Raw genomic sequence first — 23,453 nt, 5'->3', positions numbered from 1 at the left:
AACGAGAACTTGAGCTTGGTTATGTAAAAAAAAAAAACTGGCGCTCGCAGACCGGACCAGAAGTGTCGTCGTGTTCTCGTCAAACGCGACAAACACAAACAATAATAGCAGTGTTATGCTAATAGCAAGACTAATACATATATAGAAAATAAAAGTCCAATTTGAATATTTCATATGGCATACTTAGAGGTTTGAATAAGATTATAAGTCATGAAAACAGAGTTGTTGTTGTTTTTTTTGCATGCCCAGTTTTTACACATTGGCAACTAAATTCTTGTGATTTGGTCCAAAATATGGCTTTTCCTTTGAAGTGTCATAACTAAGCCATTTATGAATTTTTTTTTCCATTTCAACCACTCAAAATGTTCAGTGGCACCAGACCTATCTATACATATATAGTTTATTTATTTATTTATTTATTTATTTTAATGCCCCTATGGACAATAATAGCAGTGTTTTCTTTTAGCAAGACTAATTATGCTGTTTATATATATAGAAAATAAAAGTCTAATTTGAATATTTCATATGGCATAGTTAGAGGTTTGAATAAGATTATAAGTCATGAAAACAGAGGATTTTTTTTTGCATGCCCAGTTTTTACACATTGGCAACTAAACTCTTGTTATTTTGTCCAAAAAAATGGCTTTTCCTTTGAAGTGTCATAACTAAGTCATTTATGAATATTTTTTTTTTCAATTTCAACCACTCAAAATGTTCAGTGGCACCAGACCTATCTACACAGATATCGTTTATTTATTTATTTATTTATTTATTTATTTATTTATTTATTTATTTATTTATTTATTTTGAATGCTCCCTATGGACAATCATAGCAGTATTTTTCTCTTATTGCCATGAAAATTCTGGACTTGACTCCCATTTCCACTAGTGAGCGACCTTGGGAACTTGATTGGTTAAGTTTTGTGAATTTTGTCACTCCCTTGCCACTCTAATGCTGTTAATAATAACCATTTCAGTGTTTATACATGTTAAAAATAATTTCACAGCAATATTTAAATATAAAACAATACAGTACATTCTAAATGTTAAGTTTTATTATTACAGTATTAACATAACAATTACGTAAGGTACAAAAAAATAGTCTTAGGTTTATATTTTATAATAAAAAATGCTATATTATGAAATCTAGATATAGAAAGACGGTCATTGCTATTAAAAATGATTTTTCAAATAAATACATAAATAAAAACAAGTAAGTTAAGTAACAGGTTAAGTGAAGTCAAAAAGGAAATTATTTTATTTTTAATCAAAATAAATTATATTTTAAAAATACATTATTGTTAAAAATGCACTTGCAGTAAAGTTTTAGTAAAACGGGATGTCTTTTATTTATTTCTTTTTTTGACATTCCGAACTTGTCTCACCTGTCGTCTCATTTTGGTCATGTGACGCTGAGGAAGACACTGAGCGTTTGCAGAAGGTCCCCAGTAGGAGGCAGTACATGGCAAAGAGCATTGCTGCAGCCACACGAAAACAGAATTGACGGCAACGAAGAAGAAAGGACGGCAGCAGCTGTTTTTCTGCACGTTGTCCGACGGTCCCACTTTTAAAATAAAACACACATTTATTTGAGTAATAAAAAGTATATTTATTAAAGATGTCCGGGGAGCTGCGGGCAGAATTGGAGAAACATTTGGAGGCTTTAAATATCGAGACGACTTGCGTGGATCACCCGCCGGTAACACCAAATAAAATAATATACATAAAACAATAATAATAATAATAAATCATTATTGCATCAGAGGACTGCTAAAGTCACAAAATCGTATTTTTTACATCGTTATTCCGTAAATAAACAAACGCATGTAGATTGAGAACCGAGCAATGGAACTCCAATAAAAATGTTTATACATTATATTTGCCTACCTTATTGTCAGCTAAAATCAGGTCCAGAAAAAACGTTTAAGGCCACCGATGCCTCATTGGGAACTCCTTTATTAATTCGGTGATGTCAAATCATTAATTACGTGTATTTTTTTTTTTTTTAATGAAATGATTTCAGCTTTTAGCCATTCGCCTTCTTTCATGAAGACAAGCCACGTTGGCACTCTTTAAACGGAAACCAATGTTCTATTTTGGCCAGTTGTTATGCCGATCGTACTGTGAGATCGATTTAAGTTGAGATTCCGAATTTTAGTTTGCAGTGTGCATGAAATTGAGCGCACAAGGAATGTGAAGTTAAAAAAACGTCCCGTTTTCCGATGGAATCTGGCCTCTCGCCACGGTTTGGACTTTGGCGAGTGAACGTTGAGGCTGAAATGTTTCACTTTTGCTTTTCGAGCGTCCAACATTCAAGATACATTCAAGACTTTTGCGACGAGTTGACAAACTTTACTTGAGGTTTTTATTCGCGTTTCACTTGGAGACACATTTTTTTCCCCTTGGGGTAGCATTTTCCTGCAGGGGGCGCCACGACACTATTTTACAGTGTCAGTTGACCTTATTCGTTTTTGTTTGTTTGTCCTCTTTGTTTGCGTTTGTGAGGTTTTCACGGTGGAGGAGATGATGCCTCACCTCCAGGATGTGAGCGGCGCCGTCACCAAGAACCTTTTCCTCAAAGACAAGAAGAAGAAAACGCTGTGGTTGGTGTCGGCGCGTCACGACCGACAGGTGAGGCCTGGAACGTCGTCCTGCTTCCAACCACTACAAAATGATGACTTCTTTAGGGCACAATCGACGTCCATTTGTAAAAAAATAAAATAAAATAAATCTTGATGCTCTCTTGTGCAGGTGAACCTGAACGAGCTGGCCAAGAAGCTGTCAGTGGGCAGCGGGAACCTTCGCTTTGCGGACGAGGCCACCATGCTGGACAAACTCAAGGTGACGCAATCAGCTAATCCTGCCAATATTTTGTCCCTCAAGTCCGTAATCCCACTTGAAGGGGCGCAAATGTTGATTTCTCGTCGGTGTTCGTTCAAGGTCGCAATGTTGCAAAACATTCAGACTCGGAATCATTTTTATTGTCATCGTGCACATAGCATGACGAAATTATGGCAATCGCTGAAAACGGTGGTCAAATCATCAAAAACAAACAAACAAAAAAAACATTTCAAATATAAAAATTATTAGTAAAAAAGAGCATAAAATATCAGAGCATAAGTATACAGTATACTGTAATAAATTAAAAAAAATCATATTTTTAATGAAAAAAATAATTATAAATGAAAAAAAGAACATATATGATGAATGAAAAAGCATAAAGTAAAAATCATATAAAAACGAAAAAAACATAATAAATGAAAAAAATATATATTGTGCTGAATACTGTAATAAAAAAAAATACTTTTAATGAAAAAAATGACTAAATAAAAAAAAAAAAAATATATATATATATATATATATATATATATATAAATGACGATGAAAAATCATTCATAATAAACTAAAAATCATACCAAAATGAAAAACATATATAATAAATAAAAAATATATCTATACTGTAATAAATAAAAACAAACAAACGTATTTTTAATGGAAACAAATGAATGTAAATGAAAAACGAACATATCGGATGAATGAATAAGCATTTATAAAGTATATATCATACCAAAACGAAAAAAAAAACATAATAAATGAAAAAATATATACAATTAACAGAATTAAAAATAAATAAATTATATATATGTCTATTACATAAATATATTGTACAATTATAGTGAAAGAATATTTCAAAAATAGTATTTAGTCAGTGTGTAAAATTTGTGACGTTTAACTTATTTCACTTAGAAGGAAAAATGGCAGCAATCGTCAGAGGGAGGGCTTTAGTGGGAGGAGTTTCGTGTCCTGACCGCCCAAGGATAAAACCGATTTTTCACTCGATTGGTTCTGCTCCTCAGCGACCTGAAACGCAAAAAAACAACAAAACAACAACATGCAAACGCCACCATGAAATCGGAAATGATGAAAAGATAAAAAGACAAACGGATGTTCTGTTGACGACGCGTGTGGTTCAGGTGGGTCAGGGGTGCGCCACGGCCCTGGCGCTGCTCTTCGACAAGGACCGCAGCGTCACCTCGGTCCTGGACCGAGACCTGCTGGAAGGGGGCCACCACATGGTCTACTTCCACCCCATGACCAACAGCGCCACCTTGGGGATCAGGCCCCAAGACCTGCTGCGCTTCCTCCACGACACGGGACACCAACCCGTCCTGGAGGACTTTGAGTAAAAAGAACTGCGAGAAGATTCCGCTTCTGGGCGGGGAGAAGCGGCTTCAAACTGCCCGAAAAAAATGTTCGATCTGAATCTCGACATCCACATACTGGAAGCAGCGGTGCCAAAATTTGGATTAATCGCGATGAATCACTTGAATTGAAATGGCTTTTTAACCAACATTTTTTTGCCTGCCAATTTTAAAGCGCACCTTATGTGTTAATTTTTTTTTACATTTAATGTTATGAATTTAATGTTACATTTAAAAAAAAAAAAAAAGAGCCCAGTAGTTTGTAGGGATGTAACAATAAGTGCGATATCATGATATTAAAACTGCCACAATATCGTCGTCGTCATGATCACGATATTTAAACGAAACACGTGTTAAAAAAAAAGTCAGGTTGACTTCCATTTCTGCAGTTGTAGCACCCTCTGGTGGCTAGTTTTTTAGTGCAATTTAATTTTCATTAGGGATGTTTTGGCCCTTCTATGTTTAAAATGTCGAGAAAATATTCGCTACAACTATGAAAATTGAAGTTCTGCTCGTGTGAGGACGACCCACCACTTCATCCAAGGAGCTTTTGTCAAAATGAAACATGACTTGAAAATTTGAACATTTAATGTCAACATTTGCTAATGATTGCACTTTTTATGTTTTATTTACAAATCAACAGTTTTCATGGAATAAATGAACATGTTTTACTCCTTGAGTGTCACTCGTCTGTATTCACTCTCAACATAATTACTATTTTTTTCACCATTTTCACAATACTGTCTATATTTTTTTTTTAGAATGAACCTTTCTGCAAGCTTTATTTTGACGTTCCTTGCTTGGGAATGTTCCCGCAGTGCCCCGCCCCCAACCCGCCTAAAATCTCACGCGCATGCCCAACACCCGTTAACTGCATCACTAATGAGTATGTATTGTGGCATTGTTGATGAAATTAGCAAATGAATAACTGCTCCGCGCTGTCGCTCGCTTCCCAGGCGTTCTTTCACTTTTAGAAACAGAGCAGAATTTTATTTGGAAGATTTAACATAGAAAAAACAAACAAACTGAAATGAGCTTTGGTTGATTATTTTCCCAAACAAGTCAAATGGAGCCAACATTTCATAATAAAAGCTTTTATTGTGGTAAAGCAGAGAGACATGAGTCAGTCAGTCAGGATTGGTCGCCATGGTGATACAAAGTTTGTAGTATCCTGCTTATATGATTTATGTGTAGTCATCCACTGCTGATTATAATGCTTATGTAATTAGTTTTTATTTTTTTGCTTGATACAGTGGCTGCTTTATTTATAAAGCAGAATTCATACACAAGGTAAGTCAATGCACATCATTTCATTAAAAGTACATTCATTTACAAACAAAAGCAAAAGTAAAGAAATAAAAGTAACTTACTAACATTTCTAATAGAACATGATTTTAAAAATGCTTTGAAAGCCCTCAATCAATGCTGCTGACTATTCTTACTGCATACAGCATGTACAGTAGTATTGATTTTTCTGTATTTTATTTTTTAAATAATGAATTAAGGCTTTTTTTTTTTTTAGCATGAACAATGCTAATGCTAACGTAGCCAGATAAGATGAGTTTGTTGAGAGATTGCCTCCAACAAACATTGAAGTCAAAGTAACACAAAGTTAAACTGCAGTGTCCACAACCACTGAATGAAGCCCCGAGGGCAATAGTGACCTTTGAACTCTTGCGCTAGAGCCAACCGCAGTTTATTTCTCTTCTCGAGTCTCTCTCATTCTCCATCTGCTTTCCATTGCTTTTGTGGCCCTATCACCGTGGCGACCAAACCCACACCGGTCGCCATGGGAGACGCTCCAGAAATAAGCTCGTCGTTAGACGCATGCGCGTGTGCTGTTAGCACATATCTCACATATATAATGACGGTGTCAAAGAGCTGCACTTGTGCGTCTCGACTGCTGCGATGGAATCACGTCATTGACAAACACTAGGGAAGGACAAATGCGAGCAAGTCAACAGGCTAGTGAAAGAACACCTGGGACGTCACGTAGCATGTGTGCTAAGCTAACTCTCAACAATGAATTTTGAGCAGACAGGTTCACGCCAGTGTTTGAGATTGTTTTTGATGACAAGAAAATAGTACTGACAAGAGGTGGGAGGAGCCTGCTAACGGTCATTAGCATGTAGCATTAGCTCATTGTTCTCACAAAAACGGGCTTGACCAAGTTGACCGTTTTGTTTTGTTTTACGAAGAGTTAATGCCTTATGGCGCCTGGTGTTGGTTACCATGGTTACAAGTGATCGTTTCCATTCCTATAATGTTCCTTCTCAGCTCCTAAAGCACAATAATTAATGAGTAGCTTACTGACAGTGTCAACCAAAAGTGGATGTTACAATAAGAGACTTAGATTGTGTATAATATTTACAAGGTGTAAATATATTCAGCTAGACACAATTCTGATATTTTTTACTCTTAACAGCACCACAATGGATGTGAAAATAAACCCAATATTTACGGACCTGATTGTATTTTGTTGTGTAAACTTGAAACCATTTCCATCTTTCAGCTTGCCGTGCTAAGTTGATAATAAACATAAAAGCTCGCAGAGTACACATTGTGACACGGGCAGCACAGTGAACTAGCGGTTAGTATGCCTGCTTTACAGTCCTGACTGAGGTTCGAATCTGGCCGCCAACATTTCCAGTTAGCAATTCCAAAATCATGCTAGCATGTTAGCATCATTGAGGACTGAAAACTGCCCATGAGCGGGAATGCTCGTCAATACATGCTCTGACATTGACTGTCCACCATTACATTGTTTGCTTTGATGCATTTGCAATTCTATTTTTTTTTAATAGCCACATTTAGAGTCACTGAGTAAATAACATAGTGGGCCACATTTGGCCCGCAATCCCTTAATTTTGTATCCACATATGGAAATACGCTTCTGAAAAGTTTATGCCACTGTGTGTGTTTGTGTGTCACTATCCTTTATGAGCGTGTGTGCACTTCCGGGATGACATCATGGCCACAATGTATGTTTACTCTTGCAGTCATATGAGAGACACGCACGCCGCACACAGACGTGTCCTGTATGCAAGCTGTTGTGCCGACGTCAGACAGGTAAGTTGAAAGTAAATGTACTTTCAATATTCATCATTTGTACGATACAAACCTGTCATGTCGAATAAAACGTCTAAGTAGCAGTTGATAACTGTTGTGGTGTTAGTAGCCATAAAATTACATTTATTAGTCCTGAGACGACATTTTACGTTTACAAAACGAACTACAACTAACTATAATTATAGCAGAAATGTCCTTCGTTTTAGTTTTTGGGAATTAATTTAATGCACGAGCCTTTGGGGATGATTTGAAATATGATTTTAAGTCGATTTATTTTGATATTAACCAGAAAAAAAGACGTTTGAAAGTGTGTCACACAGAAGCGACGTCATCTAGCAGCAGCCAATAGAAAAGCACCTTCAGATGACGTCGCTCCCATGTTTTTTTTTTTTTTATATTGTGCACATGTAATACACTTTAATAAAAATACTAAAACTAATACTGACACTAACTAAAACTAAGCATTTATTAAATAACAAATTAATAATAATAAAAAAAAAAACCTAATAGAACCACCATGAAAACTAATTAAAACTCAATTTGAAAAACAAAACTCAAAACGAAAATAAAAAGTAACCAAAATAAAAAAATTCCAAAACTATGATCTCCCCCTGGAAAGGAAGCGAATAGAAGATGACTCGACAGCCAGACTGTGTGGCTGCTTTAGATTTTGCTCTGGGACTCAAAAAGTGTGACCTCCTGTTTCCAAACAGACGAGCTATACCGCCTCCCCGTTTAACCTGCTTGTCCTCCACAAACAAAAGATGAATCATTCTTTTCATAAAGCAGCATCATTGACATACACAATACATACAGACTGGTTCGTCATTAATGCTTGTTTAAGAACGTGAGCTTAATGAGCAGGAAGTTGTGGCGCCTCCCTTTTTGTCCTCTGTGTCGCTTTTATCCTTTCGATGATCACTTTGTTGAACTGCAAATTATAGCTGACGTTAGGGGGGGGACGTGAATTTTTTTAAGCTAGTTGAAATTTGAACAACGTAAATTGGAAGTATTATGTGGGAATTGTTACGCGGCAAAAAAAGTGTGGAGAATAAAAATCACAATAACTATATTCCCACAATTCAACATTCACATAATTAGAATGGCGCCATGTGGAACTCCAGCAAATGTATTGAAAATCAAGCAGTTCAGGTGATCAATCGTTTTTAATCCATTCATTCAAATTTCATATTTGGGATCATTTTCAAAACTTTATTTTTTTTAATGGCTCTTGTGGTCCAAAGTATTATTCTCCGTTTTGTGAATATTAAGCGTGCGGTTTTGTTTTAGTCCGCTGATGAATGCATGAATACACCCGATGACAACAATAACCCTTTGTCAACACGCTAACGAGGCCCTCCACGAATAATAACGGCGTCATAATTCTTCATTTGGCGTACTTTTTTTTTTTTTTTTTCTGGCAGCGTCCATATTCACGCTTCGGCGTTCCCGCTAATCGCTGTTGTACTTGTGCTGCGACCTCTGAACCCCCCCCGGCTGCTTTTTTTGTTGTAGTTGTAAATATGGACAAAGGAGCGTCTTCACCACACTTTATGACATCTCTGCTTGTCTATGCGACTTTTATGACTTCACGCTCGTTGCTTAGCAGCAGTAGGTTGGGATCAAAAAAGGGGAAGCGGGTGTCCTGGTGAGTTTTTTTTATTTATTTTTTGTCCTGGACAAACTGAGCAACATTCAGCACTGACGGAAAATGATTTTGACTGACCCCGATATGCAGCGCCGCCCACCCAGCATGTTTCCCATCGGATCGATGGAGTACAATCGATAAATGTCATAGATGTGATGTGGATTGGAGTACTATTAAGCAAACTTTTTTTTTGCTTAATTTTTGCCACATTTGATTTTCTACGTACAGTAATCCAACTTGATAAAATCATTCACCCATTATTTTCTCACATTCGAGTCACATCATGTAAACTGTGGAGCTGTGGACGCGTATCACTGCCACGCCAGGAACAAAATGTACGTTCTTTTAGTCATTTTAGTAAGCTATCTGTTCTTTTTCTTTGGCTTTGAATTACTTAAGCTGTTATGTAAATGCTTTTGAAGTGTTATGCTTTTGGTTGTGAAATCAAACTTGTCATGTTATATATAATGTGAAACTTGCCACCTTAAAATGTGAGCTAGATTTACCTACCACGTTATAATTTGGTCATGAACTCCCCCCCGGACACGGCCAAAAAGTGTGGAGAATAAAAATCACAATGTATGTAAATCATAACGTAAAAATCCTAACATTAATGCACTACATATGTTAGCATCTTAGCAAAACAGCTTGGGAAAAGTAGCTTTTGTTTTCCTCCTTTTAAGTCTTTATTTGACTTTTATTTATGAAGTTGTATGCGATAAGATTAAATACATTTATAGACAAGTATAAAATTGTAAGTAACAGCCAATATGATATGGGTTTCGTTACAACCACTCAACTCCTATGGCATTAATGGAGTTAGCTGAAGAAATTTCCACCGCTATGGATAAAAAACATGTCTTAGTAAGTCTATTTGTGGATTTACAAAAAGCATTTGACACCTTTAGATCACAAAATATTATTGCATAAATTGTTTAAATATGGTAGGTTTCGCACATCTATGGGTCACTAGTTATTTAAAAAAATTAGAATGCAATATGTTGAATTCAATAGTAGACAGTCAACACAGTTATGTAACTTGTGTGCCCCAGGGATCAATTCTGGGGCCAGTACTTTTTTCTTCTTGTCGTTGATTAGGGGCAGATAACATAAATTTGACTTCTTTCTGTCCCTTCTCATTTCTCATAAAATAAATTGTAAAAAAAAAAAAAAAAAAGAAAATACTGGCTGCAATAAAACACATTTGACAAGATACATAGACAAGAAACAAAATATTTAAACCAAAAATAAACCACCCAAACCAAAACATGCCAAGGTTTACGCCTCAGTAAAAAAAAAAAACAAAAGAAATGAAAGTACAATGACGACATATAGGACAAAAAAAAAGTAAACACACACACATGTTCACACACTCTTACGTCGTCCCGGCGTGCTCGTGCTCGCTCTCTGGCGTGCCCGAGCCGCAGGTAGTAGCCCCGCCCCCTCCTTCCTGGTCTTCGTCGTCCTGTCTTCACACACACATCAGGCATGAACGTCCCGACCGGCATCCGCAGAACGAACCAGCCGACTTCCCCTTTCTCTTCCCCGGACTGCTGCGTCAGGTGAGCCGCCGCCGCCGCCGCCGCCGCCGCCGCTGTCGTCGTCAACCGGGACCGGACGAAGAACCGTAGACAAGCCCCCCCACCCCCGTTCCACCCCCCCGCACCCGGACGTTTGAACGGGGCGACCGTTAAGTCTCATTTAGTGACGTTAGCGATAGCACGACCGACCGACCGGCCAGCCAGCCAACGTTTCTCCCCCCGCACTCGAGCGACAGTAGTCGGCGACAAGTGGACGAACGTGGCGGCCGGGCCGCCGCCGTTGTCCGTCCGTCCGCTCGCCTGTCGGTGAAGTTTGCTGGAAGTGATGTCATGCTAATAGTGAGGCAGGCAGGCAAGGCAGCCCCGTGCCGGATTCGCTTGACAAAAATCGCCGTTTTCGCCGTCGCCTCGTTCACGTGGACTCGAGTAGGACAGGAAACAAAAAACAAAAACCGTTTGGACGTGCTCGTTTTTGGTGTTCGCATGAGAATACGTTGATCGGCCCCCTTTTCCCCGGTGGATTGTGCCTTCGTCTCCCCCCATTTATTGGCTGGCCATTGTGTGCCCGCACACACGCGAGGAATGAGGAGGGGGAAATCGATTTTTTAAAAAGTGTGACGCATTTAGAAAAAAAAAAAAAAGAATCGCTGCGCAGTTTGGCCCGCTTGTGAATGGGCAGCTTCTACACACTTGTTCGGATTATGATTATTCGGCGTCTGCGCACGTGAGTGCCTACGTTGTAATGTGCAAGTGATGCATGGATGAATGAATGAATGAATGAATGAATGAATGGAGTCAGACTTTTGCCTGCAACTTTAAGTGCAGTGTTATAGTTTCCCAAACTAGGCACGTCGTCGTGCCTTGACTTACAAGTTTAATTCATGACGTCACCACGCTCGTGACTCAAAACACTTTGACTCATGGAGTTGAATGGAAAGGTACGGAGGTTAATGTGGTGCAAAAGTAACTTGTTAAAAAAGTACCTGTAGAAAAAAGTATAAATTTGTATGTGTAAAAGTCACATGTGTATATATATTTATTTATTTATTCTTAATTATTATTATTATTATTAGTAGTAGTATTATAAAAAATATACATTTTTATATATTTTTTTTATGTACACGCTACAGTGAGCGTAATCGTTAAAAAATATTAATAATAATTTCTACATTAGAAAATGGCTGCCAGCTAATAACGTAAGGTTGAAAATGAAAAGGATTGACGTTAAGTTCACCTTCAACCAGTCAAACCTGAGGTGGTTAAAAAAATGCAAACATTTTCCAAAAATGTCCCCCATGAGTTTGAAATATTTTTGAGTTGTGGGGCTTATGCAGAAGTTTTCATTCTTCCTTCTCATTGGCCGGTTTGAAGTTGTCATTGAAGTGCTCCACATTCCCACGTTCTCGCCGAGCTATTTTGGTGCTGCTGGGGAAGGTCGACGGCGGTGGCGGCGCGGATGTTCACAAGTTGGCCTTTTTAGTCATTTAGTCCCCCAAATGCTCCCCCCAAGAACCGACGGCTGCCAACCAGGTCAGCGTCGACTTAACAGATTCTTGCAAGAGAGGGAAAATGGAGGCACACTTTGAAGAAGTCCTGGGGAAAACCAGCTTATGAAAAATTCCTGAAAAAATATTCTAATCCCTCTTATTTCTGTCCTCGCTGCCGCCGAGTCCCTCATCGCCGCCTCGCAGGCTCGACAAGGACAAATATGACATCGACGCTACTCACGCATTTTTTTTCCCCATTTTCTTGTCTGGAATATGGAGAAGTTTTACCGCTAGCGTCCAATGCTAGCATTGCTAACATTAGCGTCAATGCGTTATGTACACTTTTGCCTGTTTTCCGACATTTTAAAATTGATCAATTTCAATTGAAAAAAAAAGTCAATTCAAATTTTCAAAAAGAATTAAAAAAAAAAAAAATCGAAATTTTTTAATCAATATTTGAAATTAAAAAAAAAAGTTTTCAAAACCAAATTAATTAAAAAAAATGTTTTGGAAAATTTTCAAAAAGTCAATCAATTTCAAATTCATCAAATAAAATATGACAATGCTACTCACACACATTTTTTTCACGTCCTTCCAATTTATTGATTAATGGACAAAATAATTGACAAGATTGCTCAATGAATCCTTTTGTTGTTCTTTTGGTCGAATAGTCGCTTTCTGTGATGCCTTCACTGTCGCCGGTAAACACCAGCACATTAACAAACAATAGACAGCCTGGTTGGAGGTGAGTCAGCAGCAAGTGAAGTGTTTGTTGTCCGCAACATTTGTCTGTCTGTCTGTCTGAGGCCAGGCTTGGCTGCATCCCAGCGTTCCCAGTCCACGCCAGACGGCCGCGAGAGGGTGGCGCTCGGCCCGCTTGGCCAATCGGGAGGCGATTACAGCGTGTGTGCGCTCGTGCTTTCTTACATAACCCGTTTGGTGCCAGATTAGCCTCAGCTGGCAAGAAAGGGCGAGGGAGAGGAAATGAACCTGGAACCAGCTGGAGAAATGCAAGCTCTCCTATTGGTTGTCGCAGCAAACCAGGTGTGCAAGGGGCGTCAAGTACTCAAGCTATGGAGGACCAAAATTCAAAATAAAATGACTCCAAATAAAGAAATAAAAAATGATTAAAAGTGAAAATAAAAACAGATGTAAAAAAAAAAAAAAATCGAAAATTATATACCAAAAAATAAATATAAATGGAAATAAAAAGAAAAAAAACATATATATACATAAATAAATACATTTGTATTTAATTTTCTAATTATATTTATTTCTGTTTTTTTTCCTTCACTTTTAGTCATTTATTTATTTAGCCATTTATTGATTGATTGATTGATTTCGTCTTTTTGAATTTTGGCAGTTTTGGTCCTCCATATCAAGCGGCCGTCCTCCAACATTTGGCGTTTCCTAATCATTTCAATAGGGGGGAAATTAATTGGATTTATTGTTTAACTCAATTGAGTCACAAGCTTGGTCACTGAACAAATAAGATTTGTAATTCATTTACCGCCCTGTTTAGTTTTTTTTTTTTTTCAGCTTTCATTGTTTCATTTTTGCCAACTTGTCACCACGTTATACAGTACAACAGTTTATTTGATCATTTTTTGTTGTTGTTGTTGAGTTTGTGTGTGAGAGAGCCGGCACCAAATGGCCCACGCGGGCCGGCCGGGTCGGGCGCCGCTGAGAGCTCAACGATGCACTTTGATCCGATTTGCGTGTTTTTATTGAAGGGCAGCGTCGCAGTGCAAATGTTTATAATTACTAAATTTGATAGTTCCACAGGGCTCCTTTCTAGCTACTTGAAAGTTTTCTCTATTTGAGCCACGTTACTTAGTAGGGCTTTGTTTAAAAAATGGAATAATCAATTTTTGTTTTTGAGCCTGATATCGATTCATAAAACCCTCAATCAATTATTTTTTTCCCATAATCAATTATTTTTTTCCCATAATTTCACAAGGAAAATTCAGAATTTTAAAGGCCAATTTGTTTTGTATTTTAGGGTTTTCTTGTAAATTACTGTTCATATAAAAATAAAGTTTGTGAACTCACTAATATAGCGAGAGTTCAGCTTGCAGAGCACGGTTAGTTTTATTGCACTTTAAGACGATTCAGAATGTTTTGAATTTATATTTACAATGAATGAATTAGAATTCTGAAAATATTTTCCTCTCATCCTTGCTGACGTCAATGTTTGTGTTTGTCACTTGAGTGATTATAACGTGTTGCTTTCTTTTAAAACCAGTTAAAATTTTATTGAAAATGTAATGTTTGTGGAGTTTTTAATTGAAGAATTGATGTTCCATAATTAATCTATTGATTGAATTGTACTGAACTCTTGTGAATCGATTGAGGCTATTAGAATCGATAGCCAGCCCCATTACTTGGTGAGTGACACAACTTCCAAACAGGCCAAAATCATCTGACACGCAACTTGTGCTGTTTCGCGTCCAAAAGACTGAAAAGGGATTGCCAGTTGAGTAATTGTCCAACAACATTCCAGACTCACTTTGAAGCTCGCAAGTCTTGGCAAACATTTTCTTCGCTGCCACTTTGGCTCACGTCACCTTATTTTTGAAGCCGTTTAGTCGAGCGCAGCAAAGTTAATCGGCGTGCCTAGCGCCACCCTCCGTTCATTCATGCGCGCCATTTGCGCCCGTTAGCTAGCTAGCCACCGAGCAACGCCGCCGCCAATTAGAGGAACAAAGTCGTTAGGGGCGAGGCACTGCAGACAGACGTTGTAATCCCGCACAGACAGATCGGGTTAATCCCTCGCCACCTCCCTCCATTCTGACCTGCGTGTTACCTCCACAACACACACAAACTCACGCACGCACACAAATTCCGAGTGATTGATTGCATGTGTTGCTGCTCTGTGTGCATGTTAAAGGGACAGCAGCATGACAAATCAACTTGTTGGAGCTTTTAAGCCATGTGAAAATTGCTAATTCCTCACCAAAAACATGACGGACGTGGTGTTTTCCTCCATTCGCCTCTATATGAGAAATTCTAAAACGAACGGGTGCTCACTTTATGATGCCATAAAGTGCGGACACACCCCCCGCACCGCCCACTTTCTCTGAGACCTCCATGGGATAGTGACAAAAGTAGCCTTTGTCGGTAAACATTCTGTCCAAAGGAATTCCAAGGTTCTGGTTGACCCTTGTGTAAACTATAAGTAAAACTACCTAATTCAACGAATAGTATAGTGGTTAGTTTGCTTGCTCTGTAAGCAGCAAGTACCTGGTTCGAGACCAGCTCAGGGTTTTTTGTTTTTTTCCTCCTTCTTCTCCTCCTCCTCCTCCATGATTTCTTGTGGCAAGGAGCCGTTTTGTTTCAAATGTTCATTGACGAATTGATGGTTTGGCATTCAGATGAGTCAGCATACTGCAGCCGGCTCAGACGGACAGATTTGTACTTCTTATTATTCATATATGCCTTTGTGGGGACGGCAAAGCTTTGTGTGTTTCTGTAGTTCGTATTTTTTACAAGTTGCTCAAACATGTGACATGTTTACACATAAACATGCTGCTGTGGTGACGGGAGCCCCCCCCCCCCCCTTGCGTCTGTCTTTGTTTTTTATTCCCACATTTCATGTGTGTTTCAATGTTGTTTAGCAGCCAAAGCAAAGCTGTTTAATGCGTTTGTTGTTCCTCTGCTGGGAGGAGGAGGAGGATTTCCTTCACTTCTCTGCACTCGCTTCAAAGACATTGAAGTCTGAAAATTCATTTACGGCAGAACCCACAAAGTTCTGACCAAATACGATTCCAAAAATACTTGGGAGCTTAAACCACAGTTAAACCACACAAACTATCTGATTCTTTAAAAAAAAAAAAAAAGAAATTCCATTTAGTTATTTGTAGTTGTTAGTGGTGCAATATGACAACTAATCACTGTTTTTGATGATCGATCAATCATTCAGCGGCCTTTTTAACTTAAAATTGGCCTCAACAGAAAATTTTCTCAGGTTTCTGTCGACCGTGATGAAAGTGACTGACATTTATTTTCTGGTATAAAACAAGAAAATGTTTAAGCATTTAAAAATATTAAGGCCAATTAAAAAAAAGAGAAATGCTAACATAATTTGTAATAATATTTATTTTAATTGTAATTGAATTTCGATTAATTGCACAGTCCTTTCATTTCTATATGTTTTTGATGTCTCCCACAGGTATCTTCACTGACTTCGGAACTTTTTGGTCCATGGGATGCTCGAAAGGTGAAAGTTCAACACTGCGATGGCGAAAAGTTCATCCGGGAGGATGATGCGAACGCTTGCGAGTCCGTTTCATCGCCGTCCTTAAAAACTGCATTTGGATCTCCTGGATTATTTTTCCCGCTCGCACCTGGAATCAAATGACACGCTCGCGACGGAGTTCCTGACGGCGGGTCGGAGATCGTTGAAGATGGTCGCCTTGACGACGCGGAGTTGAGACGCGCGCAGTCCGTCATGTCCTGGAAGCGCAACTACTTTGCGGCGGCGGGCGGCGGCGGCGGCGTGGCGGGGTTGGAAGGAGGCGGCGGCGCAGGCGGCGGGATGGCGGCCATGCTGACGCCTCGCACCATGACCTCCATCGCTCCCAGCAAAGGACTGAGCAACGAGCCGGGACAGAACAGCTGCTTCCTCAACAGCGCTCTGCAGGTACAACTTTGTTTACCTTCACAGAGACGCTCATTTCTGTTGGCTTGTCTACGGCGTTCTCCATTATATGTTAGCATGAAGCTAACAGACTTTCTTTAGACAAAATATGCTGGTTAACTCATTTGTTCCCCCAAAATTGTTCTTTTTTATATGTTCTTTTTTTAAGTGTTTTGTGTCCCAAAGACGTATTTATTTCATGTGTTGAAGTTGTCCAGAAAGGAATCGTTTGCAAAGACACGTGAGCATCAAAGTGCGTCTGGAATGTTGCTTGGCCTTCTATCAATTCATAATCATTTGGTGGTTGTAAAAAGAGGCGTGCACTGTAACCACTTTGCCCATTTCAGCCCTTTGGACTCGAACCCGGGACAAGTTGTTGCGTGCAGGATGCAATGCGGTGCGGCTGGGTGAACTTGTTTGTCACACCATCATTTATTTTGTTTTCTGTGAGTCGGGTCACATAGTAACATGTATCAAATAGAGAAAACAAAAACTTTCAGGTAGCTAGAAGGGAGCCCTGTGGAACTAGCAAATGTATCGAAAATCAAGCGCAACTAGTGATATGACAATTAATCGACATGAATTCAATTCAATTCTATTTCATTCCATTAAAAAAACAGAAATGAAAAGGGTCAGAAAGAAGTCAAATCTGCCCCTGATCATCAAATAATCAAAACGCTTTCAATATAACAATCCTATAAAATAATAATTCAGCAACAAGTCCTTGTGCTTTATGTATTTTTCCACTCATTGAGCTTTTGTCAAGTTTTTAAAAATACAAATAAACTGAGATGATTTTGTTTTACAATCCATATTGTTCCATAAGCTGACACCGTGAGTTGAAATACATTTTTTACATTTTTCTTTTTGTTTTGTTCTATATTGTGTTTTGGAGAAAATATCCGTTCCTCTTAATTTTGACTCACTTTTCCTTTTTTTAAATTTCATTTGTATATTAACTGGTAGAATTTCATGGTGGGCTTTAAACATTATTTTGAGATGGATGAACTCCATCAATTCGTTACATTTGAAAGTTTTTAGTTGTATAAAATAATGGATTTGTGTGGTCTCTGTATCCGCAGCCGCAAACGACACGAATTGCACATTTCTGTAAAAGGAGGACGGAATTGGTGCAGGTTTTGGCTGCACCACGCACACACTTCAATGCAATAGGTCAGGTATGGAACAATCACTGAATTATATAACAATAACAAAGCATTCTTGTTCAGTGATTCTTTAGCCTAGTGTACAACTGCTCAGGGGTTAAAAAAAAAAAAAAAATCAGGAATAAATTAGGATTTTTCCGCCACTCGATACTGTGCCAATAATAATGAAGGCTCCTTTTGCTCACATTTGATGTCAAGTGATCCAAACATTTGTCACTGGACAAGCGTGACGTGAAAGCAGGCAGGACGACGCGAGGAGGTGAAAAGGAGCAGGCTGCCTCCTGGTTGCCTCCCGATTTGGGCGTTGCGCTGACGGCAGGTCACGTGACTCCCCCGCTGACGCTGACGGCCGACTCCCGTGGGAACAAAGCGACATATGCCCGCCCGTGGGGGGGCGTCGGCAACAGGAACAGGAAGCGGCAAACAAACACGCCCTAAGTCATCAACCACTTTCACTGCTATCATGTATTATTATTATTATTATTATTATTATTTTTAACCTACATTGTTTACAGATGAATGTCAATGGTTCTTTTCATTGAATTCCGATCTGTGCATTATATCAACATCATCAGCATTTTTATTTATTTCAGGCAATAACGTACAGTTGAACACAGGAACAACAATTCATACTGTAGTTTCATAATTATGAACAGAAAAAAAAATAAGCGACAAAAGAGGAAGGCATGGTTTTGCCTAAAAGGGAGTGGGGACATGAAAATGTATTTAATCCCATCCTCAACTCTAATCTATATAAAATCTTCAACAATTTTACCAATATCAGCACTCTGAGAACTCGTACAGGCAAAGTGTTTCTGCATTTCATTTGCATTTGTGTTATTATTTTAAACAATAGATTACAGTTGAGCTCCGTAATTTAGGACTGGCCCAAAAAAAAAAAAAAAAAATCTGCGTATCATTGATGGCAATTGTCTTTAAGTTATATAACATTATTTTACCGATTCGGCCCACTTAGTAATATATTTTCCTCCATGCGGCCCCTGAGCTAATACGAGTTTGACACCCCTGATATGGATTCATGAATCTATATCGAGTGCTGCACCAAAAACATGATCATAAATTATTTCTGTTATTTTCTTCCCTTACCCAATGAGAATAAGAGAATCGATAAGGAATGGTATCGAATAGCAGTATCCATAATGCAATGTGAATTGTTCCCTTCTTCCCGCTGTTGCCTTTTAGGTCCTGTGGCATTTGGACATCTTCCGCCGGAGCTTCAGACAGCTGACGTCTCACAAGTGCATGGAGGACTCGTGCATCTTCTGCGCTCTGAAGGTGAAAACGGATCACGTGTGACGAACCGGGACTTTGCAACATTTTCGCTCTCGCTTTCCTCTTCAGAGCATCTTTGCTCAGTTCCAGTACAGTAGCGAGACGGTGCTGCCGTCGGACGCGCTCCGCAGCGCCCTCGCCAAGACCTTCCAGGACGAGCAGAGGTTTCAGCTCGGCATCATGGACGACGCGGCCGAGTGCTTTGTACGGAAGATTCCGCATCCGTCTTTAACGAGCGCGCGTGACGCCGGCTTGCTTGCTTGCTTGTTTTGTTTGTGTCAGGAGAACATCCTGATGAGGATTCACTTCCACATCGCCGACGAGTCCAAAGAAGACATCTGCACGGCCCGGCACTGCATCCCGCACCAGAAGTTTGCCATGACGCTCTTTGAACAGGTGGGCAGCTCCAAGCTCGTCAACATCATCATCGTTGTTGTTATTATCGCTATTATTTTCATACCGTTTTGGCCGGGAATGTCTTCCATATAAACGTGAAATTGGTACTGCATGAAGTCCTTAACTGAATCAAAAATCAATTTGAGTCTAATCGATTTTGGAAATCTGAATCGATACCCAGCCCTAGCAGCCAATGACCACGGGTCTCTTGTTGTTGTTGTTTTTTTTGTTTTGTTTTTTTATATAATGTTGTTTACAAAAATGTGTCTTGTAGATGACGCAATACTTCCACTGCAGTATCACATTTATACCAAGATTCAAGTAAATGGTAAAATATAACGCTCGCAAATGTGCTTTTTTGCAACCAGCTAAAATAGTGAGCTTGTACAGAGGCAGGTAATTAGCCAACTAGCATCACTAACTTCAGTTCAGCTCCGCTTTGACGTTAGCTCACAAAGTGTTTCTAACAATTATTATTATTTTTTGACCGACCAGTCGGGACGAAAATAAATACATAAATAACTGAATAAAAATGTGACTTCACGTGTGCTTGTGTGTGCGCGTCAGTGTGTGTGCAGCAGCTGCGGAGCATCTTCAGACCCGCTGCCCTTCATTCAGATGGTCCATTACATCTCCACCACCTCCCTGTGGTAAGTCCCATCATGCATTGCTGCTGCAACTTGATTGATATGCGCACGCACACACACCACTTGGATGACGGGCTCGCACGGTGTTGTGGAACGAGAACACGTAATACTACTACTGGAACTGTCTCGCGACAATCTGGACGTTTAAAAATAAAATAATAAAATCTCAAGCATCATCTGCTCACTAATCTGCTCACATTCAATGGTATGAATGAATACACAAACATAATCAGAGCAACACATACATCTTCATGGAGTACAAAAAAAACAAAGAAATAATAAACATGTTTACAATTTGTGAAGTATTGAATATCCTCATCTGATCAAACTTTTTTCATTCTAGTGGTAGCGCCACCTACTGGCTAAAGAAAATTCACACTTTAATCCTCAGGTTTTTTTTTTTTTTTTTTTTTTGCAGTGACTCTAACTCGTATTTAATCAGAAGAGTATTTAGGCCTTCATGATGTTGAAAGTTGAAATCGTTGTTGCCGTGGCAAATGCTGATTTTGAGTGTCTAAACATGGACGAAAAATCATGAAACTTTGCAGGCCTGGCAAATTAATTAGGGGGTAAAAAAAATCCTCTAACTCCAAAATTATGAGGTAGATTTTCAGAAATCGTGTTGCAAATCATGAAATTTCATAATATAATTTCAAATAGAGACATTTAGGCATTATGGGAGGTCAATTCTTAAAAATGTCAAAGACTGTCCTCTCTCTCTCTCTTGTGTCCCTTAGCAACCAGGCGGTGAAGATGCTGGAGACCCGCCAGAACGCCACGCCGGGAATGTTCGGGGAGCTGCTGCGGAACGCCAGCATGGGCGACCTGCGCAACTGTCCCGTAAGAAACGCGGCGGCGGCGCGTCGCGTGACGCAAACGAATCCCGTTTGAGGTTTGCCCGCTCTGCCGTCCTTCAGAGCGAGTGCGGCCAGCAGCTTCGGATGGCTCGCGTCCTCCTCAACAGTCCCGAGATCATCACCATCGGCCTGGTGTGGGACTCGGACCACTCCGACCTGGCCGAGGACGTCATCCACACGCTGGGAACGTGCCTGCGCCTGGGAGACGTGAGTGCGCTCGAACGAACGTGGCGCGCGGGAAGAACGAATCCCGTTTTGGGAGGCGCGATAACGTGCAACGGTAAAATTAGGCAAACGTGGAAACCGTACTTCGAACACGATTAATCAGTTTTTAGTGATTAGTGAGTATACGGGTGTCGACTATACAATAAAGTGTTTGCGTGCGCCGTGCGCGCATATGCAGCAGGGTTGTTATAGTTTTGGAATTGTTAATTTTTGTTGGTTTTGATTTTGTTTTGAGTATAGTATATATAACAGACTAACAGACACACTTTCAAACGTCCTTTTTCCGCTTAATATCAAAATAAATCTACTGAAAATCATCCCCAAAGGCTCATGCATTAAATTAATTACCAAAGACTAAAACGAAGGACATTTTTGCAATAATTTATTTCATGATCAAAATTGTTTTTTGAATTTAATTTTTAGTTTTAGTTTTTCATTAGTTTGAGTTAACTAAAAATAATCTTGGTATGCAGTTGTTCTACAGAGTGACAGAGGAGAAGGCTCGCCAGGCAGAGCTCTACCTAGTGGGCATGGTGTGTTACTACGGCCACCACTACTCCACCTTCTTCTTCCAAACCAAAATCCGACGCTGGATGTACTTTGACGACGCGCACGTCAAGGAGGTTTGTGCCTTTCAACTTTTTTTTTTTTTTTTTTTTAATCTTTCACGCTTGGCCACCACTTGGCAACTCATCACATGACGTCGCAGACATGACGTCGTAGCTAGCCATGCAAGAATTGTAATGAAAATATATAAAATGAACATGAATAATTTTGTTTCTAATATGACTGCTACACACCAGTTGTTTAAAATATGACTTTTGGACACCGAATTTATTAAATGAAAACACCATTTATTGTTTTCCAAAAACGTCTCCTAGCTTCCTGCTAAAATACAATGCAAAACGCCTTTGACGGGCTAATGGAAATTAGCACGTTTGCGGTGATCAACACACTGAGCGGCAAACATTTCCAAACAGAGCGCCCGTCAATCCTCACAGGAATATATAAAAGAACAAAAGATGGCAACAAATGACATTTTGTCAAGAACATGTCGTCATGCGTCTGCTTGTCAGCATCGCCCAACTGGCCGTCCACAGCAGAGGTGCATTGTGGGAAGTCGACATGTTTTTTTTTTTTTTTTTTCTTACCCTTGGGAAAAAAAATGACCAAATACACGAAGTAACGGGGGTGCGTTCATCACGCACACACCTCCTAACACCTCTTCTTTCCACTACTTTCTATTTGTCGTCTTTTTTTTTTTTTTTGTCCATCCCTTCTTGTCTCTGTTCCAATGACATTCCCGTGGCCAGCTCGCCCACAGCTGCTTGTGAAAACACGGATTTCCCTCCATTGTTTATCGCTCCAGCTGGACGTGGACGAGGGTGTGGTCAGTTCGTTTTGCCCACGCTGCAATCTCTTTCTGTCTGCCTTTCTTTTTCTGCCTCACACGCGTCTACAACAAGTTTTGTGAACGTCCTGTTGGATCTGTCAGAGTTGGAGGTGTTCATTTGAGGGGGGGGAAACGGAGGAAGGGTTAAAATAACAAGTCGTGGTTTCACTTTTTGAAGAGGGGGGAAAAAAAAAAAGCAGACAGGAAGACGACGGTTTCTCCACCAAACCAGCGGGTACGTTTTCGATTTCCGTGTGACGTCCACCCCTCCCCAAAGTCGGGTGGCACGTCTTTGCTGAGGCAAAAGTTTGCGCGTGTGTGTGCATTTGTTGTTCTGCTTCACGCTATGTCATGTGGAAAGGACACTTTGGCTTATGTGGAGGCAGGCGGCTTTCAGTTCAGAGACCACATTTGCACCAATTTACTATTATATTGTGCTTTATAAAACCAAAGAGCTCCTCAATAAGAAAACATTATGCACATTATAATGTTCATTATTACTGCCATACCTGACTTATTGTGTGGAGATATAATTAATACAAAACTAATACTCAGTCCATCTTTAAGTTATAAAAAAAAAAAAAGAAGCTATACGAGTTATCAACAATTCCAATCATTTAGAACCAACCAATCCATTATTTATCAAATTAAACTCTCAAAACATACAATAACCAACTTTATTCACGAGCAGTATTCAACACTTCAAATTAACCAACAAATGCACACAAATAACAGATGACTTGGGGACAAACTAGTGCAATTTGTGGGGAAAAAAGTGGTTTAGAAAATGTTCTTCTTATATATTTTTTATTTTTATTTATTTTTCATTTTATTTATTTTTCATGTTTATATTAGTTTGTTTGTATTCATTTTTATTTATTTAAAAAAAA

At 39.3% G+C, this 23,453-nt stretch overlaps 2 protein-coding genes and 1 long non-coding RNA gene across 11 annotated transcripts in view; 2 read left to right on the top strand and 1 right to left on the bottom strand.

The window, feature by feature from the left end:
• The first annotated feature begins 1,465 nt into the window (after nt 1-1,465).
• Nucleotides 1,466-4,873, top strand: prorsd1 (prolyl-tRNA synthetase domain containing 1). Its single transcript, XM_077494568.1, has 4 exons — nt 1,466-1,699; nt 2,506-2,631; nt 2,752-2,841; nt 3,975-4,873. Exons 1-4 carry the CDS (start codon nt 1,619-1,621, stop codon nt 4,185-4,187), a joined length of 510 nt encoding a protein of 169 aa, XP_077350694.1. The 5' UTR covers nt 1,466-1,618; the 3' UTR covers nt 4,188-4,873.
• Nucleotides 3,534-10,516, bottom strand: LOC144000864 (uncharacterized). Its single transcript, XR_013278297.1, has 2 exons — nt 3,944-10,516; nt 3,534-3,861 (listed from the first exon to the last, which is right to left on the bottom strand). It is a non-coding gene; the product is annotated as an uncharacterized LOC144000864 (long non-coding RNA).
• LOC144000857 (ubiquitin carboxyl-terminal hydrolase 54-like) overlaps nt 5,368-23,453 on the top strand; it is a 28,336-nt gene continuing 10,250 nt past the window's right edge. For 2 of the 9 annotated variants that reach the window (XM_077494560.1, XM_077494551.1), the window contains exons 1-8: nt 10,321-10,481; nt 16,119-16,589; nt 18,956-19,048; nt 19,115-19,441; nt 20,009-20,091; nt 20,826-20,928; nt 21,006-21,152; nt 21,644-21,793. In XM_077494560.1, the coding sequence (XP_077350686.1) occupies nt 16,398-16,589; nt 18,956-19,048; nt 19,115-19,441; nt 20,009-20,091; nt 20,826-20,928; nt 21,006-21,152; nt 21,644-21,793 (1,095 nt within the window). In that variant the 5' untranslated portion in view covers nt 10,321-10,481; nt 16,119-16,397. Of the gene's footprint in view, nt 5,493-6,109; nt 6,300-7,201; nt 7,272-8,915; nt 9,255-10,320; nt 10,482-10,642; nt 11,185-12,696; nt 12,992-16,118; nt 16,590-18,955; nt 19,049-19,114; nt 19,442-20,008; nt 20,092-20,825; nt 20,929-21,005; nt 21,153-21,643; nt 21,794-23,453 lie in introns of those variants that run through there. The other 7 variants (XM_077494552.1, XM_077494554.1, XM_077494553.1 and 4 more) reach the window with 7 other exon arrangements.

This window comes from Festucalex cinctus, chromosome 14, assembly GCF_051991245.1.
Source record: "Festucalex cinctus isolate MCC-2025b chromosome 14, RoL_Fcin_1.0, whole genome shotgun sequence".
Taxonomy (NCBI): domain Eukaryota; kingdom Metazoa; phylum Chordata; class Actinopteri; order Syngnathiformes; family Syngnathidae; genus Festucalex; species Festucalex cinctus.
The sequence above is the reverse complement of the archived record's forward strand: the minus strand, read 5'-3'. Positions and strand labels throughout refer to the sequence as shown.